The following is a 20,224-nucleotide window of genomic DNA, read 5'->3' as shown; positions in this document are numbered from 1 at the left end:
AGCTACCTGCTAGCCAGTTTCTCTCTCTATTCCATTTTAAATATATTGCTTTCTGCTTGCTTGCATGGGGCTGCAGCCTAGATATGCCAGTAAGTTTCACATCCATTAATTATATGAAACAAAATACTGTATAAACTAACCCTGTTGCAATTACTAACACTGCTGCTTTTCACAACAGGACAGAACTCTGCAGTAGATGTTACAAATGCATGAATAAGTGAAAAAAGGACTTTTATATCCATCACTGGGCATGCTTAGAAATTGGTATTGGTTGGAACTTTACAGTATCCAAAATGGCTGTTCTTAATAGATTTTTGAAACTGGAATAGGTCTGCACTGACACATGTTAACTGGATGATGACTTCCTTCATAATTAGAATGTTGCAGCATTAACATTATATTTTAGCGTAATCTCGGTGAGCACCTAAGTAGGTTTAGCCTACACTAGATGGATTTCCTTTTGTATTTTCTGACTGAGCTGTAGTGATAGAAAGAAGCTCTCCCCTCAATTTTCTAAAATGGTTAAGCTTTAGTTTTCCTCTTCCTAGGAAGCAGTATTAGATAAGTTACACTCCTGGCTGCCCAGCCAGAGCCAGCTTTGCAGGTATTCTCCTTTCTCAGCTGATATTTAAAATGAGAGAGAAATGAAAATAGAAAAGAGAAGCTGGTGACGTTACAATGATCTGAATAAGAGTTGCAGTTGTGCAAGGTCCCTACACAGGTACAGAAATTCTCATCAACCCAGTGATGCAACAAACTGGGTGCTGTCCATGAAAGGGCAAAAATGAGGCTGAGATTTTTTCCCACAGTGGAAGAACCACAGTCATTATGTTCCTGTGATGGAGAAGAGGACTACTGCCTTAAAAACCATATGCACAAAAGCTCCCAGCAAGACAGCACAGTTCAAGTGTTTGACAGTGCAGTGTAGGACAAAGGCTATTTTTCTTAGGCAAAAAGCTGCAAAAGTCATATTTTGTAAAAGTCTAGTGGGGAGGCTAGCTAGACTATGGCATGCACATATCTTATAACAAACATGGTAATGAATGGAAAACGTCACCATGAATTGCTCTCTACCAGTTGCAGGGTTAATTTTTGTGAATTAACCTTAACTTCTGTCTGTTATTACTGAGTGTGGTGTGGCCCTGTCTCTTACTGACTTACTTATTGATCCTAACAAAAAACCAGTTATTGAATTTTTTGCAGAATCATGAGACTTCTGGTGCCAGTTCTTGCAAATGTCTTTTCTATTCACATTTATAGGAAGAGTAATTTGATTTCTTTCCTCATGAAATCTGAATCCTTTGAAATGGAGATCTAACCTCAGGTGGACCCAAATCCCTTCATTGAGCCATTTCTCTAGGTCTGAGTTCTCTGATATGATGTCTTGATGAAGGAGAATCTTACCACCATTTATAGACAGTTTCACAGATACTGATATGCCACAAAGCTATCATTCAGCACAGCTTGTTTTTTTCTTGGGAAATGAAGTCCAGTTCACAGTGAAGTGCTTTACACATTCTGCAGACTAATTTAAGAAAGCATTCAGAATTAGTACAGCTTTTTCCCTGCCTTACTTCCTAACTAAAGGATCAGCACATTAATTGCTTTTGTAATGCTCTCTGCAGACTGAGGCTGGGATTTTCAAACATGAGAGGTGGGTGTCTATCTCCCAACAGCCCCTTTGAAAATATTAGCCTGAGCTATTAGTATTGAAAAAGAGAAATTACAATAAATTGTTTTTAGAAACACTAATTTGTTTTCAACAAATCAGCATTTCATCAATTGCAAGGATGAATAATATAAGTAAAAGTGCTGACCTTTTTTCTTAATGTAGAAATATATTTATGTTCCTTTTTTTGGTGCAAACACAAGTTGGCCTTACTTTCTCTCTGGAAAAAAAAATCATATCCTTGTCACATGCTTGGCAGGAGAGACTAAAGAAAGCACCAGATCCCTCCATCCTCCCATTAGAGCTGGGAACAGAATCTAAGAATCCTGCCTTCCAGGGCCTGATTGTCTGTTGCATTGGTGTAAAATGTTCACAGATGGGAATAGCATCATTTTATATTCACTTTACACTGGTGTAAATGACTGCACCAGTCAATGAGAATCACTCTGACTTCTGTTCTCCACACACTCCCTTCCAGAGCTCAGAATACAACATAGACATCCTGACTCCTAGTCTCCTCACAGTGTCACTGCTGCCTGATGGTTTCCTGAACAGCTACTAGGATGCTTGGCTAGAATCTTCAGTTTCATTGTGCTGCTTCTGAAGGCTCCTGCTGAGCAGTAGAGGGGAGAGGCTAAAGGAAGGAGAGAGACTCCTTTCCGCTCAGCAGCAACTAAACATTGCATCTGTGTTTCTGAAGATGCTCAATCATTTCCAGAGAAACAGAAAACTTAGGGGAAAAGAATCTATAAGTTGAAGTTGGGGAAGAGACAGGGAGGTGGCTTTATCCTTCCTTCCAGTGGTGGGAAGCGAAGAGGGTTCTCCATTTATCCGGCGTCTAGAAAACAGTGCAGAGACAGTACCCTAGTGGGAATCCTGCCAGCTGGAACACTCAGTGTTCCTTTCCAGTGCACGCTTCTGAATTAAATAGGGGACCTCCCCATCTTTCTTATTAACATCTGTCTGGGTTAGTCCTGTGGCTGGAAGGTTTTGGGCCTGTGTATGTTTTTGTAGCTACATATCTGTGTGCTGCTTGGCACAAAGACCTGTGTTATGAGATGCAGCAAGGATGAGAATAATTGCAAACAATTCATTATTCAAAAAACTCTGCTTCCCCTCCAAACTCCTCTTCCACTATCCGTTTTCCTGCTGCCTTTCAGAGTCCTCATCCTCTTCAATTAATTGCTCTTTAACTCCCGTTCCCCCATACCATTACCCCCTCCAGTCTTCTGCTTTTCTTGTCACCTGCAGACAAGAAGAGACATAGGTTACCTACTAAATTCACTTGCTGAGCTGTTGCTGAAATCACAAAGGACTCTCATGCAAACTGCACTTCTTCCTGTAGAACAGGCTCTGATGTTCTGAAAGATTTCTTTCCAGCTCCCCAACTATGCACACAGGTAACACAGAACAAAAGGAGCTTATCATTACCTTAATTTTTTTTTAAGTATTTGATCTGTAGCAGAAGTAAGTGTTAAGAATTTCATTGTTCTAGAAATAGTAAAAATTATGAGACTTACACTTTCATGTCTTAGAATGAGCCAGTCAGATTCAAAGCTGAAAAGGAAAGCATGAGAGGACACACATTAGGAATTGAGAAGGGAACAAAGAAATTGTGCAATCATGTCTTTCCATCCAAGGACAGGACTCCTAAAAGAATACATGCATGCTGCAGTCTCAAGATAACCTGAAACCAATACATTTTGCATGGTCTGCACTATTAAAAGAGCCTGCTGAGAGGACTCTATAGGTGAGACCTTTGCATTTTGGAGACTTGATAGTTTCCTGATTGCTTGTGATGTGTAATAGTGAACATTCTGTAAAATACATAGCACCAGAATAAAGTGCCCTTTATGTAAAGACGACTTTATTCTTTTGTCAAGGTTACGTATGGAAACTTAAAATGGGAGAGTGTATGTTAGGTGTTTATGTTCAATAGTGAGAATAAAGACCCAGAAATTTCAAAGGGAGAGAGATTGGGGGGACAGATCAGTAGAGCTATGGCTGTGGATCTGCCCTTAGGATTTTAGTATGGTGCTGTGCAGCTGCCCAAGAATTCAATATTATCTGTAAATGGACTTCTCTTGCTATTGTTGCAGCTTAAATGGATTGTAGGGCATATCAGAAACTACAGGAAGGAATTTCTGAAGGTACAATTTGCAGGTTTTATCATAGGCTATATATAGTAGGATGGATGGGAATCAAATTTCTTACATTTACTCACTGGTAGGAAATAGTTAAATAGCATGATTATAAGACGAAAAAGCAGCCAGGAACATCAATTGCTTTGCTTTTATTTGAATTGTATATGATTTCATTGTCTCTCTGCATCAGTCGGATATATTGCAATATAGTAAAAGGCTGAGGCCTCAAATATTAAAAATATGTGCTCTGAAGTTGCAGTGCAATTACCTGAAATTAATGAAAAATTGTCTAAATTAAATATTCTTGTATTCTGTTACAAGAATGGTAGCACAATTTAACACTTCCCACCTTTTAATATACATCAGATGTGAGTGGATTTTTTGCCCATTTCCCATTCAGTGGCTCGTTTCTCCATTGACCACTATGATTTACAGTGATAGTTCATAGCCCATTTAAATAAATAAAATAAAGAAATCTGTTTATTCTATAGTTGTAAATGGCTTCATGTGTATTATATAAAGTAAATAAAATATAACAATCCCTGACATCTGAGTAGTAAGGAAGCAGCAGATGTTCAGAGATTTTTCTCAAGACCTAACTCTGATACGACACACGTAAGAAACTAACCATTATATGATGTCTAGTTTGAGGTGCAGAGAGACTTGGTACTTCATCTATAATAATAGAAAAAATAAATTGCAAATGAATATATGTATATACAAATAGTCCACATTTGATTGTGTTCCCTATACCCCGTGTCAGTTCTCTTGTTATTTTTGAGGCAGTGACTGTGTCTTTGTACATATGTGTATAGTGTCTAGCCCAGTGGGGCCAAATCCTTGATTTGGGGCCTTTGGGCTCCACTGGAACACAAATAATTAAAGAATGTGAAACAGAAAAGTACAGCCAGTAATGATTTTAAATCAACCAGTTTTTCAATGAATAATGGGTTATGTGCACAAAGGGACTGTGAACTCATTTTAGCATGATGCATCAGAAATCATTCCAAATGCACAGTTCTCATTATTCACAATAAACCACAGTTTCTGCTTCTTATCCTCATTGCACTGGGCTTAAACCTGTACTATTATTTTTTCTGTATATTTGGAAAATGTGTAAGTGATGAATTGCTGCAAGGGGTATTGCCTGCCACTCTACTGAAATCTAAGAGACTATATAACCAATTACTCATTCTTTACTGCTGGAAATGTGCATATATCTGTGCATGTAAACACCACACATTGCACCAGCACTCGTACACACACTGACATGCACAAACTGACACACCCCACAAGCTGAATGCATGCATGCGCGCACACACACATTTAAGTTGCACGCAGAGTGACAACACACTGACCGATTTTTAGTTTATATTATGATGTTTTATTATCAAAAAAGGCAAAGGGGAGGTGTTCTCCCAAAGAATTGCCTGGATCAAATATTTGAGATTTCCAACAGCAGACTGATTTTTTTGGGGGTGGGATTTAAGTATGAAAGCTGCAGATGTCAAAGGCCCTGAGTTAGTCCCTATTAACTGGCAGCAGGGATGTTATGCTGTTTCAGAAGGAACTGATAATAATAACCTACAATTAGTAAATTAGTAGCACCTTTAATTCCAAAGGAACCTTGGAGAGGAACCGTGGAGAGATTTCAGCTATGCTGAATCTCTACTACTCTCCCCAAAATGTATAAAATGTTGACTTGCTCTTTTGTTTAAACCCCCTATTAACCTCCCACCTGGGAGTTTTGTTCAGAGTACAAGCGCAGGATGCAGCTAGTTAACACAGAGATGTGTGGTGCTCCGGTTACTACTTCTCCCATAATTCTGAGGAGCTGGTGTTCATAACAGTCAGATCTTTCTGAACTGCTGTAGTGGCTAAACTTTCCGCTCACAACAAAGGTTCTAGCCCATTTTCTTGGGCAGAACAAGCAAAGTTACCAAGGAAACAAACATTAATAACGAGGAATAAATTCATTTATGGCAGCATCCTTTCAAAAACTTCATCCCATTGGTTAAGTGTGGTTCTCTGCTTTTGGGAGGGTTATATGTACCATGTGATGTCAATTACTTTGGTAAGTACAACTTCTTTATTTCATACCTGAATGAACAACCACATAAAATGTCCTCTGTTGCTCTCTGCAGGTCAGTCCTTCCCCCAGGAGTTCAAAGATACAGTCTGTCCCATTCTTGTACACATAGGGTTCTTTTAGTAGAAGCAGGAAATGTGTGCTATGCAGCAGCCATTGTATTAAATTTCTTATGTATCATTATAGTAACATTAAAAATGGGGGAAGGGCTGGGGGAGGAGACAAAGCCCTCTCCTAAGTTATCCAATGTAAGGATGATGGGAGGAAAACATGATGTGGGGGCATGTGTCAAGGTGGCTGCAATGAACGTTTCCAAAGTAATTTTTTTCGTTTACCTTTTGCAGGGGCGGAATGTTTTTGGAGCACAAATGTGTGTGTTAAATTGCAGGCCGCATGCTCTGGGGTGTTGTTCTTATTGGGCCTTTCTGTCTTTTTTGTTTTGCAACCCAAATGAGATATCTGGAAAAAGGCAAGAGCTCCCATTTCCTAAATTTCACACAAGCCAGTTCAGCTCTCAGAGCAACAGGTAACTGCCTAAAAAGCCTTCTGTGGCTCTAATTCACCCTGTCCTTTATATTACTGACTTCCAGCATTGCCAGAACTTATTTGCTGTCAACTCACTGATTCATTGAACATTTCCCTGGCTGGGCATTTTAGAGTAATTTTTATGAAACAGCTTTGCCTTACGCTTTACCCATAAAGCTATTGTCTGCTGTAATTTTTCTAAATAGGCCTAATTTATTTGCTCACAAATTCTCATTTGAAATTTGAGGGAAATAATACAATATAAACTGCTGCTGGCTTTCAGGGCTGTTGCTTACTACATTGCTTCAGCACATAACAATGCAACTTCCTTAATGGTATTTGTATAAGTAACAAAATCCAAAGGTCATGAGACTGTCTAGCTGGGACAATTAGGGAGCTGTGGGATTGTTTGTGATCCTTACACATCAAAGAGTCACAGCTCAAAAGCTCTGTTCTTCCCATATAGAATAACAAAACCCCAAAGTTAACTTATTAGGACACCATAAACTGTGACCAGTGATATTCCCTGTCAGACTAGCTTACTCAGTCCAGCTGCCCTTCACTCACTGGTGAAGAATGACCCTGTACCTGGAGGTGGCCAGCATGGCCTCTGGCCAAAATGTGTGATGCAGAGGTCTCCAGTGGAGCCTTTACCACTGGGGCCCTCCCTCATGTAGAAACATGAGAAAATAAATTCACCTTCTTCCCAATTCTGTGCACCATTCACAGCAGCTAATGCAACAGTATAGCAGCTCTTCCTGATGAAAGTTCTATAGGCTACCAGGTTCACATTTCAGCACCTGCAGGACTTCACTTGAACAGCCCGGTCAGCCACATCAGAGCACTAAGGGGCACTTTCAAAAGTGCCCTTAACTAATGAGAACAGGTAAATGGAGCTGAGACAAGTTACAGGCCCTGTCAAGGTCTGCCCTGACTTAAGGTACAGACACAGGTGTCAGTATCTGGAGTCTGCTCTGGGAGCAGTCATTTTCTGGGGGCAACAGCCTCCTTCATTTTATAAAAATCTGGTGCAGTTCTTTTGTTCCTGTCAGGTTGCTAATGGTGGCAAAGTAAGGAAGCCCTCCCCAGACCTCAGCTCCCTTCCTCACCTGAAATTAAAAATGGAAAGATATGAAACAAGGTGCAGAGAATTTTCTGGCTATTTGCAGTAAAGGCAGCACCAGCTGTCGCTCTCTTGCAAGCTCTGTGAGCAGCACTGCTATTATGAATGTCTATTTACAGGGATTATAATTTATCCAAGAATTCATCTTGGAATCATGTTCTGTTTAACCACACTTTGAAAATGTTGTTTCTTTTTTTTAAACGCAGCTGGCCACGTCTCCTTGCTTATATCACCGTAAAAACGTCACCAAATAAAAGTGGCACTGAGCAAGAAATGATTTTTTTTTTTTTAATTATGGATGTATTAAACTGGAGTAGAGGCTGCTGCTGGTGGTCACAAGAGTACACTTTCCACGGGGGTTTCTGATGGACTTGCCTTGTGCACCTTTTATGTGACAAACTGAAAAGGCTACTGGACAAAAAAAAAAAAAAAGTCAGTTCAGAAACATGAATTCAGGTTCACTTGACAGAGCAGTTCAAGCTATTTGGTCAATAAGTATTTTAAATTACCTTTAAGAAAAAATATGGCTGTCTTGTTTCAAACATACTTTAAAAACAGCTCAGAATGGATCCAAAGATAACCATGGTCCTGATTCTGTTTCTTCATTTTTGTAGTTGGCACAGGACTGGAGAAAAGAGGGATCTTAATGCCATTTCTGTGTCATCCAAACTTGTAGACCTGCCCAGTCCCCACTATAAAAAAGAGCAGCCTCAAGGGTACTTCAGTTTACATTCTAGCTGCAATGGGCCACTTAGAACCCATGCAGACTCATTTCAGTAGCTCTGTGCCAGCCAAGGAACCACTTTGTACTCGGTATTTCACCTGGGTCCTGCTTTTCTATTTATGAGTTAAAGACAGAACATCAGCCTTAAAATTTATCTTCTTGATGGCTGTCTGTATCACAATTTTGATACTGTTTATTCTTTGGATTAACATGCAGAATATTATAACAAATAAATAACTATCTGTACAACCATACTCTCCATCCCTCGCTATCCCCCCCACCACCACACACACACTCACGTCTATGGACTATGTGGAAAACAATTAGCAAATTCAAAATGTATTAACATTATCATCATCTTTAAGTCATTTTCCAAATGCTTTGGAATACCAGGTTGTGAAGCACATGCAGTCTGTGTTTGAAAGTAATTGTGCACTCTGCAGCATCTTTCACTAATAAACACACCATTGTTTTGTATTTCATACTTGGGAAACTTGGGAATGGTATGTGCTTGTGTTTAAGCAACAATCAACGCTGCAGTTCCAAAATTTGTACAAGCCTACAAAACTTGTAACCAGTACAGGACTCATTTGACCAAGAAAGGTGTTGCATATTTGTGAACAGGATCTGTACTAGTGCAAATATTGAATGCTATGGTAATCAACTTGCATTAGCATGCGTATTCCAGTTAAACAGGTCTGCACCAGTACAGATGTTGCATGTCCTAGATTGAAGTTGGCAGCAAAGCATGTCTTGCATTTTTCAAGCAAAAATGTGCTGTTAGTGTAGACTTGCATGTTGAAGTGCTAAACATGGATACAGCATGTATCAGTGAAAGAGCCACCAGCTTACCAATTGTGCATGTTCTCAATGAGAGACCTATAATAATAACAGGTGAATTTTATATTACAGTAAGTGGTGCAACTGAAAAATGCAAAAGTTGCACTGCCTGTCCTGCATCGTAGGTGATATCTTGTGCATATATGTGATTAGCCTCAATATTAAATGTGAACTAGTGCACATCTAGGGAGGAGTAACTTCACTTTCTTGCTGCAAAGAAAGAAAGATAGAAAGCATAAATTTTAACAAATTAAGAATATTCCGAGTTTGTGTTATGGATTGTAAATACAGTATCTACTGGTTTTGAATACATATATCCTGTAATACAAGAACAGGACCACCAGATAATTAGCATAAGAACCACACTGAGCTGCAAAGAGAGAATGGGGAGTAACTTCCATATGATACAGAAGGGAGAATTCGTCCCACCTACAGTTAACTTCAGAAAAACAATTGGGGTGAATTCCTGGATCCATTGAAGTCGATGGGAGTTTTGCCATTGTCTTCAGTGGAGCCAGGATTTCACCTTAGGTCTCTTACAGCAGAAAAGCTAGACTTTGACATGTCTTTCACTTTGACTACACTACAAAATTGAATAATTGTTTTACGATAGTGGGGTTGCCTGGACTTATACGGGTGCCAGCCAAAACTGTTTAGTGTTTAAGAAAGTGGGATTGAGATGCCACTTTCAGCCATAGTTCACATTGTTAGTGTAGACAGGGCTTCAGAGTCAAGCCACACATGATGCAATACTGCAGATCCTGTTTTCATTTTTGGTAAGCAATACCCACACTCTGAATCCTCCCAAGCATAGATTTCTCAAACACTTCAGTAAAACAAAGCCAAGTAGTAACGTTCTAAGTGTATGTGTACTGACCAGTGTGATCCATTCATTCATTTCTGGAGCTCATGCCCCCCAGGCTTACAAGCTGTCCTTGAGTGCTAGAGCTGTGGTTGAGCTGAAAACTAGTTTAAAACACATAGTTATAAACATCAAATAGCTCCTTGTTGGCTACATTTCTACACAGGTTCACATGCAAAGTTATTCTAGATCAGGTCAGCTGAAACATATGATCACTGGGCCAAATTCAGAGATGTGAAAGTTTGTATCAGTTACACATCAGTATGTCCCAGTAAAGGAGTCTAAGTTGATGTAGGGGGCCAAAAGATAGTGTAGTGGTGGATAACCTACTTTAACTTACACTTGTTTGTTAGTTGCTATTTCTGCTGGGCTCCTCTCTGCTATCCCCATAACATCTAAATTATGCTAAACTATGGCTCTGTTACATTCATTCAGATTTAGTTGGACTCTCTTATACTCACTCACAGATGTGAAACTTACAACACTTCACAAAGCACCTCTGAATTTATATCCTTATGGTGTCTACAGTTAGCTTAAGAAATTAATATATTAACAAACTATGTGCTCTGCTAAATCCTTCTACTTTGGGTCATATCACAACCCTTTGGGGGAAACCTACCCTCACAATAAAGGAGCAAGGACATGCAGAGTCAGGTAGGTTTTTTCCCATATAGATGTGATGCTGTATAAAGTAGCTTATTCTAATACACTGCATCTGAAATCTGTGTTTAACATAATGTTCATTCTGAACTGGAGTTAATCCATTGTGATGGTTCATGGAAATGTGTCTTTGACTAGCTATAATGTCTAAAATTATTTAACCGAATTATGTAGGTCATAATAAAGAGTAGAGTCTCAATTACATTTATTTACAATTATATAGTCCTAATGAGCTATCTCACCTCTATCCTCTATTCCAGAACAAAAAACTATGCAGCTCTCTTCTTCTTGACATTCAGTGCTTTGTTTCACTAAGAAGAGTTGGACTGAACTATACATAGTGGAGACAAAAGCTATATCGCGATGCATTAGAAACTCCTTACCTCCCTAAGGATGACTGAGACTCAAACTTTCTCCCTTGAGTCCGGATTCCTTACTGAGCACCTTTATAAAGCCCTGACTGTCATATCCTAGGTCAGCTCTGGGTGGCTGCAGTTGTTAATTTAGTTCACTTTAAGGAAGCCTCAGTAAAGTGTCATAGCAACAAAAAGGAAGGATATATTAGCCAAATAGCTGGGCCAATGGGCTTCTTGGCATGACACAAGTTATATTTGTTTAGTTTTTAAATTTCCAATGCTTTCATAATTTTACTTAACTAATGTACTACAGCTTTGTAAATGAGCACCTAGCTCCAATGATGATAGGTGCTACCCAAATCAATGAATGAATTATACTTGTATTTCTAAAGTCCTAACTGTAGCCTCTAGATGTTCTTTACTGAGTCAATACAAGGAGTAGCCCCTTTCATCCACCCGCAGAAATTTGAACATGAAAGCTCAGTCTCCATAGATAGACTGTGTCCCTGACTCAGGGTTAGGAAGATACAAATAAATGTCTTACAAGTAACCAGAGTATTCAGATGCTGATGTTGAGACCGAGACAGTATGTTTAAGTAACATATCTGCTAAGCTTCAATGATGCCAGTATAAATTCCATACACATTCATGTATTGTACTAACCTAAGGTACTGTATAAATTAAGTAGACCTTTGCCATGGAAGGCTGGAATAAATCTGTTCACCCACGATGCTGTGTGCAGTAGCATCTGTCCATATTCAGTGTCCTACTTAGAAAAGGGAGCAGCACAGAAAGTGCATTTTGCTCAAATTATCTGGTACATGGGGCAGCAGCAGCAAAGCAGTTGATGAAAAGCAGTCATAAAAGACAAGGAATTAGATAAGATTATTTGATAGTAGACTGAATTCAGATATTAAGTAAAGTTGTCAAGAAATGGGTTGTGAAAGGTGAATTCTTCCTTCTGAATGACTTTTCTCTCCACTTCTCCCTAGTTCCTAATTGTTTACTGTATCAGGAGATTCTTTCTTATTGATACTCTTAGGGCGATGGCTAACTTCATACTGGAAGTTGTAGTGAGGAATCCCATTGACATTTGCCTGTTGAAATTCTTTTACAATAGAAATGTTATACTGGGCCTTTTTATTGTTTCAGAGTGAAAGAATTGAAAAAGGCCAAGGAACTTGAAGATACACAGCAGCATCCCGTAGCAATGTGACATTGCTTTTCAGACTGTTTTCATTTTCTGTTTTTAGCAGAGACATGCAACAACAAAAACCCACTGCAGTTCTGGGAATCTCAGCTGCAGGATTTTAACAGTAATGTTTTGGTCATTGCATTTGCACTTTCATGGACAACTTTTAATTTGTTCAGCAAGACATCTTGGAACTCAATCTTCTGTTGGATCATAGGAAAAAAAGACACCAGGAGGAATATGTGAGGTGCTTCATTCTCTCCGAAAGAAGTGATTAATTATCCTTTTCATATAGGGCTGTATTAAAACGTGTGGAACTGTACAAATATACCAAAAATATTGTTAAGAAAAGGTGGGAATGCACAAGCAACACAAGAATGCTATTCCTGCTCCTGTCAATCATCTTCAAGAAACTGAAGCTTCAAGATTCAGTGGAGGGGCTTAGATCAGTAAATCTTTATTGGGTACATGCATTCTCATTTCCTTTGCACTTCTGTCCTTTGTTTTTTATTTGAATCTCTCTACAGCACACTTAATGCAACTTTTTAAATCTGCAGGTTTTTAATACATCCCGTGGAAATTTACAGAGTGGGCTGGTGTATGAGGCAAACGGGTAATGCATGGGAAATAAAGAGAGCAGTTTGAACAAGTTTTAAAAAGTTCCTTTTTGGTATTTTTTCTAGAACCTGCAAGTATATCAATTGTCATGTACTTTTTCCTCATATTCAGCACTTTATTTTCTGGCCTTACCTTCATGTGATATTTTAATTATTTACTTAAAATAGTTTGTAATGCATGTAGCGCTTTTTTTTTAAAAAGTAACCTTGTTATGAGCAGTCACCTATATATGTTGCCTGGACATTTATGCCACCTAAAGATCAGAGTGGTGCTCCATCCTGGCCAGTAAATTTTTTTATTTTGGCTATTTCATCAAAATCTGGGCAGTTTCTGTAAATATAGAAGGTAGAAATGGAAAATGAGAAATAATATTTGAAAGGGAATATATTGATTAATTACTAAATATTTTATTCACAAAGGGTCAATAACTTGGCAAGATAAAATTATTATTTGTATAGTTTTGTCTGAATGAGCGAAGAGAGTGTGGATGTATTGTTTGTACATATTGTATATATTAAAACAGAGATATGTGCATGAATTCAAGAAAAAGAAATGAAAAAAGCAAAGCATTAGTGGCTATGGTCTGTAAAATGAAACAAAAACTTTATTTCACTATAAGAAACTTTATTTTAAATGTTCTTTAGAAGAACATTTTGCTAAAGAATGATAAACTGAAAAAAAAAAAAAAAAAAAAAGAGCTACTGTATTTAGACTTAGGAAAAAAGGCAGAGTAACATTACTAAAAAAAGGATATGTTTACATTTGGTTTTGGCTACCAGGAGGTTTTTTGTTTTGTTTTGTTTTTTTAATTTAATTTAATTTTTATTTTTTGCCAATGGTGCCAAGTAATGTGAATGCTAATATTGCTTAAGAAAATTAAGTTACTTTTGCAAAGCAGATAATCATAAGAATACAAAAACGTATCTAGCTTAACACCATACACTCACTCCAATAAAGAACACTTAGAATGAACATAAACTGAAAAAAGAAATAGTATGAAAGTAGAAAATATGTTTCACATTTTCATATCTCCTGCTGGAAGTCAGAAAATGTAATAAAAATGCACAAAAATTTTAAAAAGTAAAAATAAGTAAAACTTAAAAGAAGCAAACTGGTCTTGTAGGGGTGTCATGGTATATTGCTATTTCTACATAGTGAGGAGCCAAAGAAATCAGATACTTTTAAAATTAAAATGCTAATTAAAATTGTCATGAAGTTTAGACAATAGGGGCCTGCCTGATTTTATTTACATCAGTATATATCAGGAGTAACTCTCCTGCAGTCAGTGCAGTTACTCAGGATTTACACGGTGTAGCTGAAATCAGAAACTGCTTCTGGGAGTTGATGTTGCTAATGCCAGTTTAAAATTTCCAAATGGTTGGTGTACATTTTAAATGGTTAGTTTTCGAATACTTGCTCTTACTTGATCCTGGCCACCAACTAAAATGTTTAAACTCAAGGCTTTTTGTGAAGCCTAAAAATATTCACAAATGAGAAGCTTTTAAACTGGTGTCTTTAAAAGAAGAATAAACACAAAGATTGTGGCAAAAAACGGGGGTCAGTGCTCTTGGTGCCTTTTCTATAAATGTACCTGGTTTTTAATTACTTCCTTTCACTGCCAGCATTGAATTACAATATATGTACTATATAGCTCGTTATCAGAACTCTGTACAGTTGTGAACTGCTGCTTTCTGACCTGATTCAATAAAAAAAAATTGTCTGGCTCCCACACTGTGGCTGTGGCAGCCTCATAACCTCAATTTAGTTTATTGAAATGGGACCTTACACATTAAGTATTCCACACACAAAGAATAGGAACAGAATATGAAAATAAACTCCTTTGGAATGAACTGGAATGCTCTGTATTAGTACTGGAAATACTCTGCCATTTTGAAATAAAAATGTTTGTCCCCTTGACTGGCATTATGACAAATATAACTGATCTTTCCCTAACAAGAGTAATGACCTCAGTGGAAACATTTTAACCCCTTATATCTGTATTAAAACTTTTCAGTAAAATACAGAGCTATTTCAAGTTACCCTTCCAAATCCATGGGCCTCGTGGTGTGTCTACTGATAAAGACCCTGATTCAGCAAAACATTTACACATTTGCTTAAAGTTAAGACAGATGAGTAGTTCCATTAACTTAATGGGACTATTCATATGCTTCAAGTTAAGTATATTGTTAACTACTTTGCAGAATTGGGTTGTAATCTTTCAGTGTATCAGTGACCACTGGGTAAGTTAAAAATACTCTCCCGACTGAAAAAGCTTTTCTGCTTACCCTTTTCTTGAGTGTGGAACTTATTTCTGTTAGGAGATACGTAAGTGCAGCTTTCTTGGATAATCGGGATTCCCAAGTGCCAGGAGCAGGACCTTCTTCTGCCTCCTGAAAATGGAATTGCTCCTTTGTGTAACACATTTGAAATAAGTAATACTGTGTGAAAGAAATAAAGAATATAACATGAACTCCCTATATGGTTGCACGCTTACAGCAGTTCCACACAGTAGTTGGTGCCCAACAGGGGGTCCCCAAGACTTGCATGTAAAACTAGTATAGATGTCTCTTTTTTGTAAGTTTTATTTTTGTAACTGTGCATGTAAAGCATCACTGAATCAATGGATCTGTTGAAGAACTCAGCTGCTGGAATCATGCAAAATGTTTTGAATTGCCCTTAAAATATGGAAAATGTTTTCTGAATGCTTTATATTCTTTCTGCTGTAAATTAAAAACAAAGAAAATTTCCCCATACTAAGTGTATTTTTTTAACATTATCTCTTCCATTTTAATAAGAAGCTGTAGATTCCTCAAGAAATTATAAAGATCCTTGTAAAGTATGGATCTATGTCACACACTTAGAAGACCTACTTGTAAACTCACAATCTCTGACTGCATTTCAAAGGCACACATAATTTCTAAAAACTATTTGAAGTCAAAAGTCTGCCTCAAGTGTGTGTACAGCACCTATTGGATTCAATGGGGTCCACACACTCATGTGAGAGGAGAATGTGGTCCTTACAATCTATAATTAACTACTGTTTCAAAAGGGGAAGCTAGGAAATAGGAAACACATTATCTAATCAAAATGATCAACAGAAGAGTGAAGAACTTGAAGTCACTTGGACCTCTCAGCCTGGTTACTGATGATGTACACTATATATTCACAGGCCTGACTGTTTTCTGTGGTTTTTAATGTATAATCACCATCAGGCATGTTCATAGATTGCGAGACCAGGAGGGACCATTGTGCTCATCTAGTTGTATCTCCTGTATAGCACAGGCCAGAAAAACTGCCCTAAGATAACTTTTAGACCAAATTTTTTAGAAAAACATCCAATCTTGATTTAAAAAATTGTCAGCGATGGAGAATCCACCATGACCCTTGGTAAATTGTTCCAGTGCACCAGTACCTTTCAGAGCAATAGTTGCACTTCTCAAGTAGTAAAACTGACTTGGCCTTTAGAGTCAGGCCTTCATGATACCTCAAAGGTGCATTATAATTATTAAGAAATGCACTGCCTATCATAGCTTATTGTTTTAGTTTAAGATGTGCTAGGCTCAGCTCAGAGTCTCATCATAGTGTTCTATCACTTGGGGCGGCTCAGGTACAATTCAGTGGTTGCAGGGTCTTGCTGCCCAGTCTAGCAGGAGGAGGCAAATGCTATGTGAGACTCCTTTTCCTTTTCTTCTTCCTTTATGTCAGGGAAAAGCTTGTTCTTATGACAATGAAACCAGATTTTACAGCAGAAAGGAAATCAGTTTTACTGTCTCTGACACTGGGCTCCCCTCTTGTTCATGTCACAAATGACAATTTTTAGCACAATGGCTGCCACACACAAACAATTAGAAAATCCAACTGTATTTAAAAATGTGGGGGCAAATTCAGCCCTGCTCTAGTGCCTCTAAAACTAATACAATTCAGTGGCAACTTATGCAACAACTAGAATTTGTCAAATAATTTATTTTACATAAGTAATGAAATGCCTAGAATAAGTCATTATACAAATATATTTGTGAATTATTTGACCAATTGTGTAAAATGATAGAATAACAGTAAAAAACGGTGTCTAATAATGTTTTTTTTGGAAAATAACTCAAAATAGAACAAATAAATTATTCAATTTATATTATATGATACATTCCCCTTGGGATGAGTTTGGCCATTGTTTCCAAGTATGAGAGTCATACTGAGAAGTGCAGTTTGCTGTGTGCACTTACAAAATGCTGACCAGGGGAAAAGTAATGAGTTTTCTGTTAAACAATAATATACACTAAGAATCTTCTTTAGAAAAAAAAGTAAAATTAAATTCTACATCCAGGAAGATTACAAATGCACAATTTTTTATAGCTGACTAAAACTAAACAGAAAAAAGTAGAACCCATCAAGAAATAGGGCCCCTCCCATCCTGATCAAGACCTCTAGACACAACTGTAACACAAAATATAATAAAATATTTTTCAACTTTCTAAGAGCAAAATATTGCAGTACCTCTGAAATAAAGTGATCGCTGTGAGCGGAAAAGACAACGTCCCAGGTTTACAACAAGCCATGAGGCAGAGTGTAATCCAAAACTCTACATTGAGGACAGAATAAAAAGTCATTTTAAAAGGTCCATGAGGCCTTCAGAAACAAAACCCAAAAAGTCACATTTAATAACAATGCAGAAATAATTTCTGGTTAAGGCATTTAACAAGTACCTAAATGGCTATGAACTAGACCTCAATGTAATATAATAAATAATTCTTTCTTTCTTTATAAAGCTATTATAGTACACACAAAAAAATCTAGCTGTTGTGTAAAAGGACTGTGTCATTACTCTCACGATTAAACCATTCAACACATGATAGTAATTGGAGTAAAAACAGTTCCAGGTCAGCGTGTGGTTTTTGAATCCCAAAGATAACATGTGAAACACCCTAAATTTGCCCGCCGCCATAAGGGAATACAGGGCCCAACCGTGCCAATTATAGCAAATGGAAACAGGAGCAGGCTTTTAATGATGTAGGCAATAGGAATTAGCCACCTAAAAAACCTAGGCACTTTTGAACATTTTACACCATTAAACTCCACAGCCAGCACAAGAAAAATGTAGAGGTCAATAATTAAAAACTACAATTAGTTTGTCCCAGGCTCAGGCCTCACTTCCTGAGCTGACAGTCTGGGGGTCATTGGGGGGGGGGGGGGGAAAGAATTCCACATTGAGCTCATGAGTGGTCAGCATCCACCAATTTTTAAGGTTGTGGTCTGAAACTGAGAGATACCACAGGTTCTTCAGCTAGAATCAAAGTTGATTTTATGTTGCCATTCTTGTCCTGCAGTTATTGTCAAAACACTTTAGAAAGCCTGTGGCAATACAGGACCGTACCAGCAATTTTCCTGGCTATTTCCCCCCCTGTATCCCCTTATTTTGTGTGTAACCCAGAGCAAGTCACGTCGCTTATCCGTCCCTTAGTCTCTCCAGCTATAAAACAAAGTTGACAATACTGCAATGATGAACCTTAATCAATTCTTTGGAAAGCACTTTTGGATCGCCAGCTGGAAAGTACAAGGGAAACAAAAATAAAAATCTTTACTGGATCATGTTGTGCTCTAGCCTGCTCTGTGAAACTACTGTCTTACTGATGTTGCCCCAGCCTTCCTCTACTATTCTCTTAACTTCACCTTGTCATGTTAAAAATTAGTATGTAAGCTCCTTGGGGCAGGCATCATATCCTCTGACTGAATTAGGAGGTGCCTTGTACACTATTAGGTGGTGTCAAAATAAATAATAATGGTGTTTCTGTGCTCAGTCAAAACTCACAGTCTCACAGCATGCCTGCAATAGCTTTATTGGCTGAGGAATTGGGGGTTGGGGGGGGCCAGTATCCCAGAGTTAGCCGTTACTCGTTCTTAAAAAATGACTGAACCAACCAGTTCAAGTGGACAAAAAGAATCCTGCTTTAGTGTCTCTGTTGCATAACCTAGTAATGAAAAACTTACAGTGAAAGCAAAAGCTCCAAATAAGTGGTAGACTGTAAAAAGAATTATTGAAAGCTAAAAGCATGTGGAAAATCCTGACGTTATATATTTCAGCGATCATAGAAATATAGGACTGAAAGGGACTATGAGAAGACATCAAGTTCAGCCTCCCTGTGTTGCGGCAGGACTAAGGAAATCTAGACCTTTCCTGACAGGTGTTTGTCAAACATGTTTTTAAAAGCTTCCAATGATGGGGACTCCACAACCTCCCTTGGAAGCCTATTCCAGAGCTTAACTACCCTTAAAGTTTTTCCTAACATCTAACCTAAGACACCCTGCTGCAGATTAAGCCCATTACTTTTTGTCCTACCTTTAGTGGACTTGGAGACCAACTGATTACCATCCCCTTTATAGCAGCCCTTAACATATTGAAAGCCTGTTAGTGGAGCCCCTCAGTCTTCTTTTCTCAAGCCTAAGCATGCCTATTTTTTTTTCATCCTTTCCTCATAGGTGAGATTTTTCTAAACCTTTTATCATTTATGTTAGCACTTGCCCTCCCCATTGTTATGTTTCTCACCCTTGGATGTATATATATACCTCCTATCTGTGGTTTCCACTTCATGCATCTGATGAAGTGGGTTGCAGCCCACGAAAGCTTATGCCCGCAGAAATTTGTTAGTCTTTAAGGTGCTACAGGACTCTCGTTGTTTTCACTGTTTCTGTTGCTCTACTCTCCCCGGTTTTGTCCACAGCTTTCCTAAACTGTGGTGCCCAGAACTGGACACAGTACTCCAAACTGGGGCCTCCCTAGTGCCAAGTAACATGGGATAATTACCTCATTTGTCTTACAGACAACACTCCTCTTAATTCACCCCAGGACCACATTAGCCTTTTTTGCAGCTGCATCACATTGACAACCTATTCAGTCTGTGGTCCACGTTCCCCCCCAGAGCCTTTTCAGTAGTAATACCACCTAGACGGTTAGTTCCCATTTTGTAATTGTGCATATAGGATAGGAACTGCTCCTAGACTGCGAGGTTCTTCTTTTGAATGCAACCATGATGGAAGTCCTGTCAGTCCCCGTTCTTGTAAGGCGACTGATTACTCAGCTGCATGAACTGAGGTGAATCTTAGTCCACTAGACTAAGCCTACAGCATTTATAGGTTCAAATCAGTTGGGATGGATGGATAGATCAAGAAAAGTTAGCTCTGAATTAACCCACTGACAAAGAATAATTCACAGAAACCTGCCCCCCTCCCCCGACACACACAAGAACCCCCCCACCACCTACCCCGCTCCTCAGGGACACACATGACCCGTTCCTCGTCCCTCAGACACATAGGAACCAGCGCGCGGCTGCCCCGCCCCCAGCACACGGAGAGCCGCCCCCGCCAAGCACAAAGGGCGGGTAACAGGACGCCTCAGCACTTGACAGAGCTAGCGACGCTCACGCGAGGGAA

The 20,224-nt window shown here is 38.6% G+C and overlaps 1 protein-coding gene across 1 annotated transcript in view; it reads left to right on the top strand.

Moving 5' to 3' along the window:
- The window catches only part of CAMTA1 (calmodulin binding transcription activator 1), a 938,867-nt gene extending 923,319 nt beyond the window's left edge, over positions 1-15,548 (top strand). The window contains exons 23-24 of the mRNA XM_067567040.1: positions 6,247-6,428; positions 12,145-15,548. Of these exons, the coding sequence (XP_067423141.1) occupies positions 6,247-6,428; positions 12,145-12,208 (246 nt within the window). The 3' untranslated portion in view covers positions 12,209-15,548. The remainder of the gene's footprint in view (positions 1-6,246; positions 6,429-12,144) is intronic.
- Positions 15,549-20,224: the final 4,676 nt, after the last annotated feature.

This window comes from Emydura macquarii, unplaced genomic scaffold (assembly GCF_026122565.2).
Source record: "Emydura macquarii macquarii isolate MOO-44397 ecotype Brisbane River unplaced genomic scaffold, CSIRO-AGI_Emac_v2 contig_2768, whole genome shotgun sequence".
NCBI classification, from domain to species: domain Eukaryota; kingdom Metazoa; phylum Chordata; order Testudines; family Chelidae; genus Emydura; species Emydura macquarii.
The sequence above is the reverse complement of the archived record's forward strand: the minus strand, read 5'-3'. Positions and strand labels throughout refer to the sequence as shown.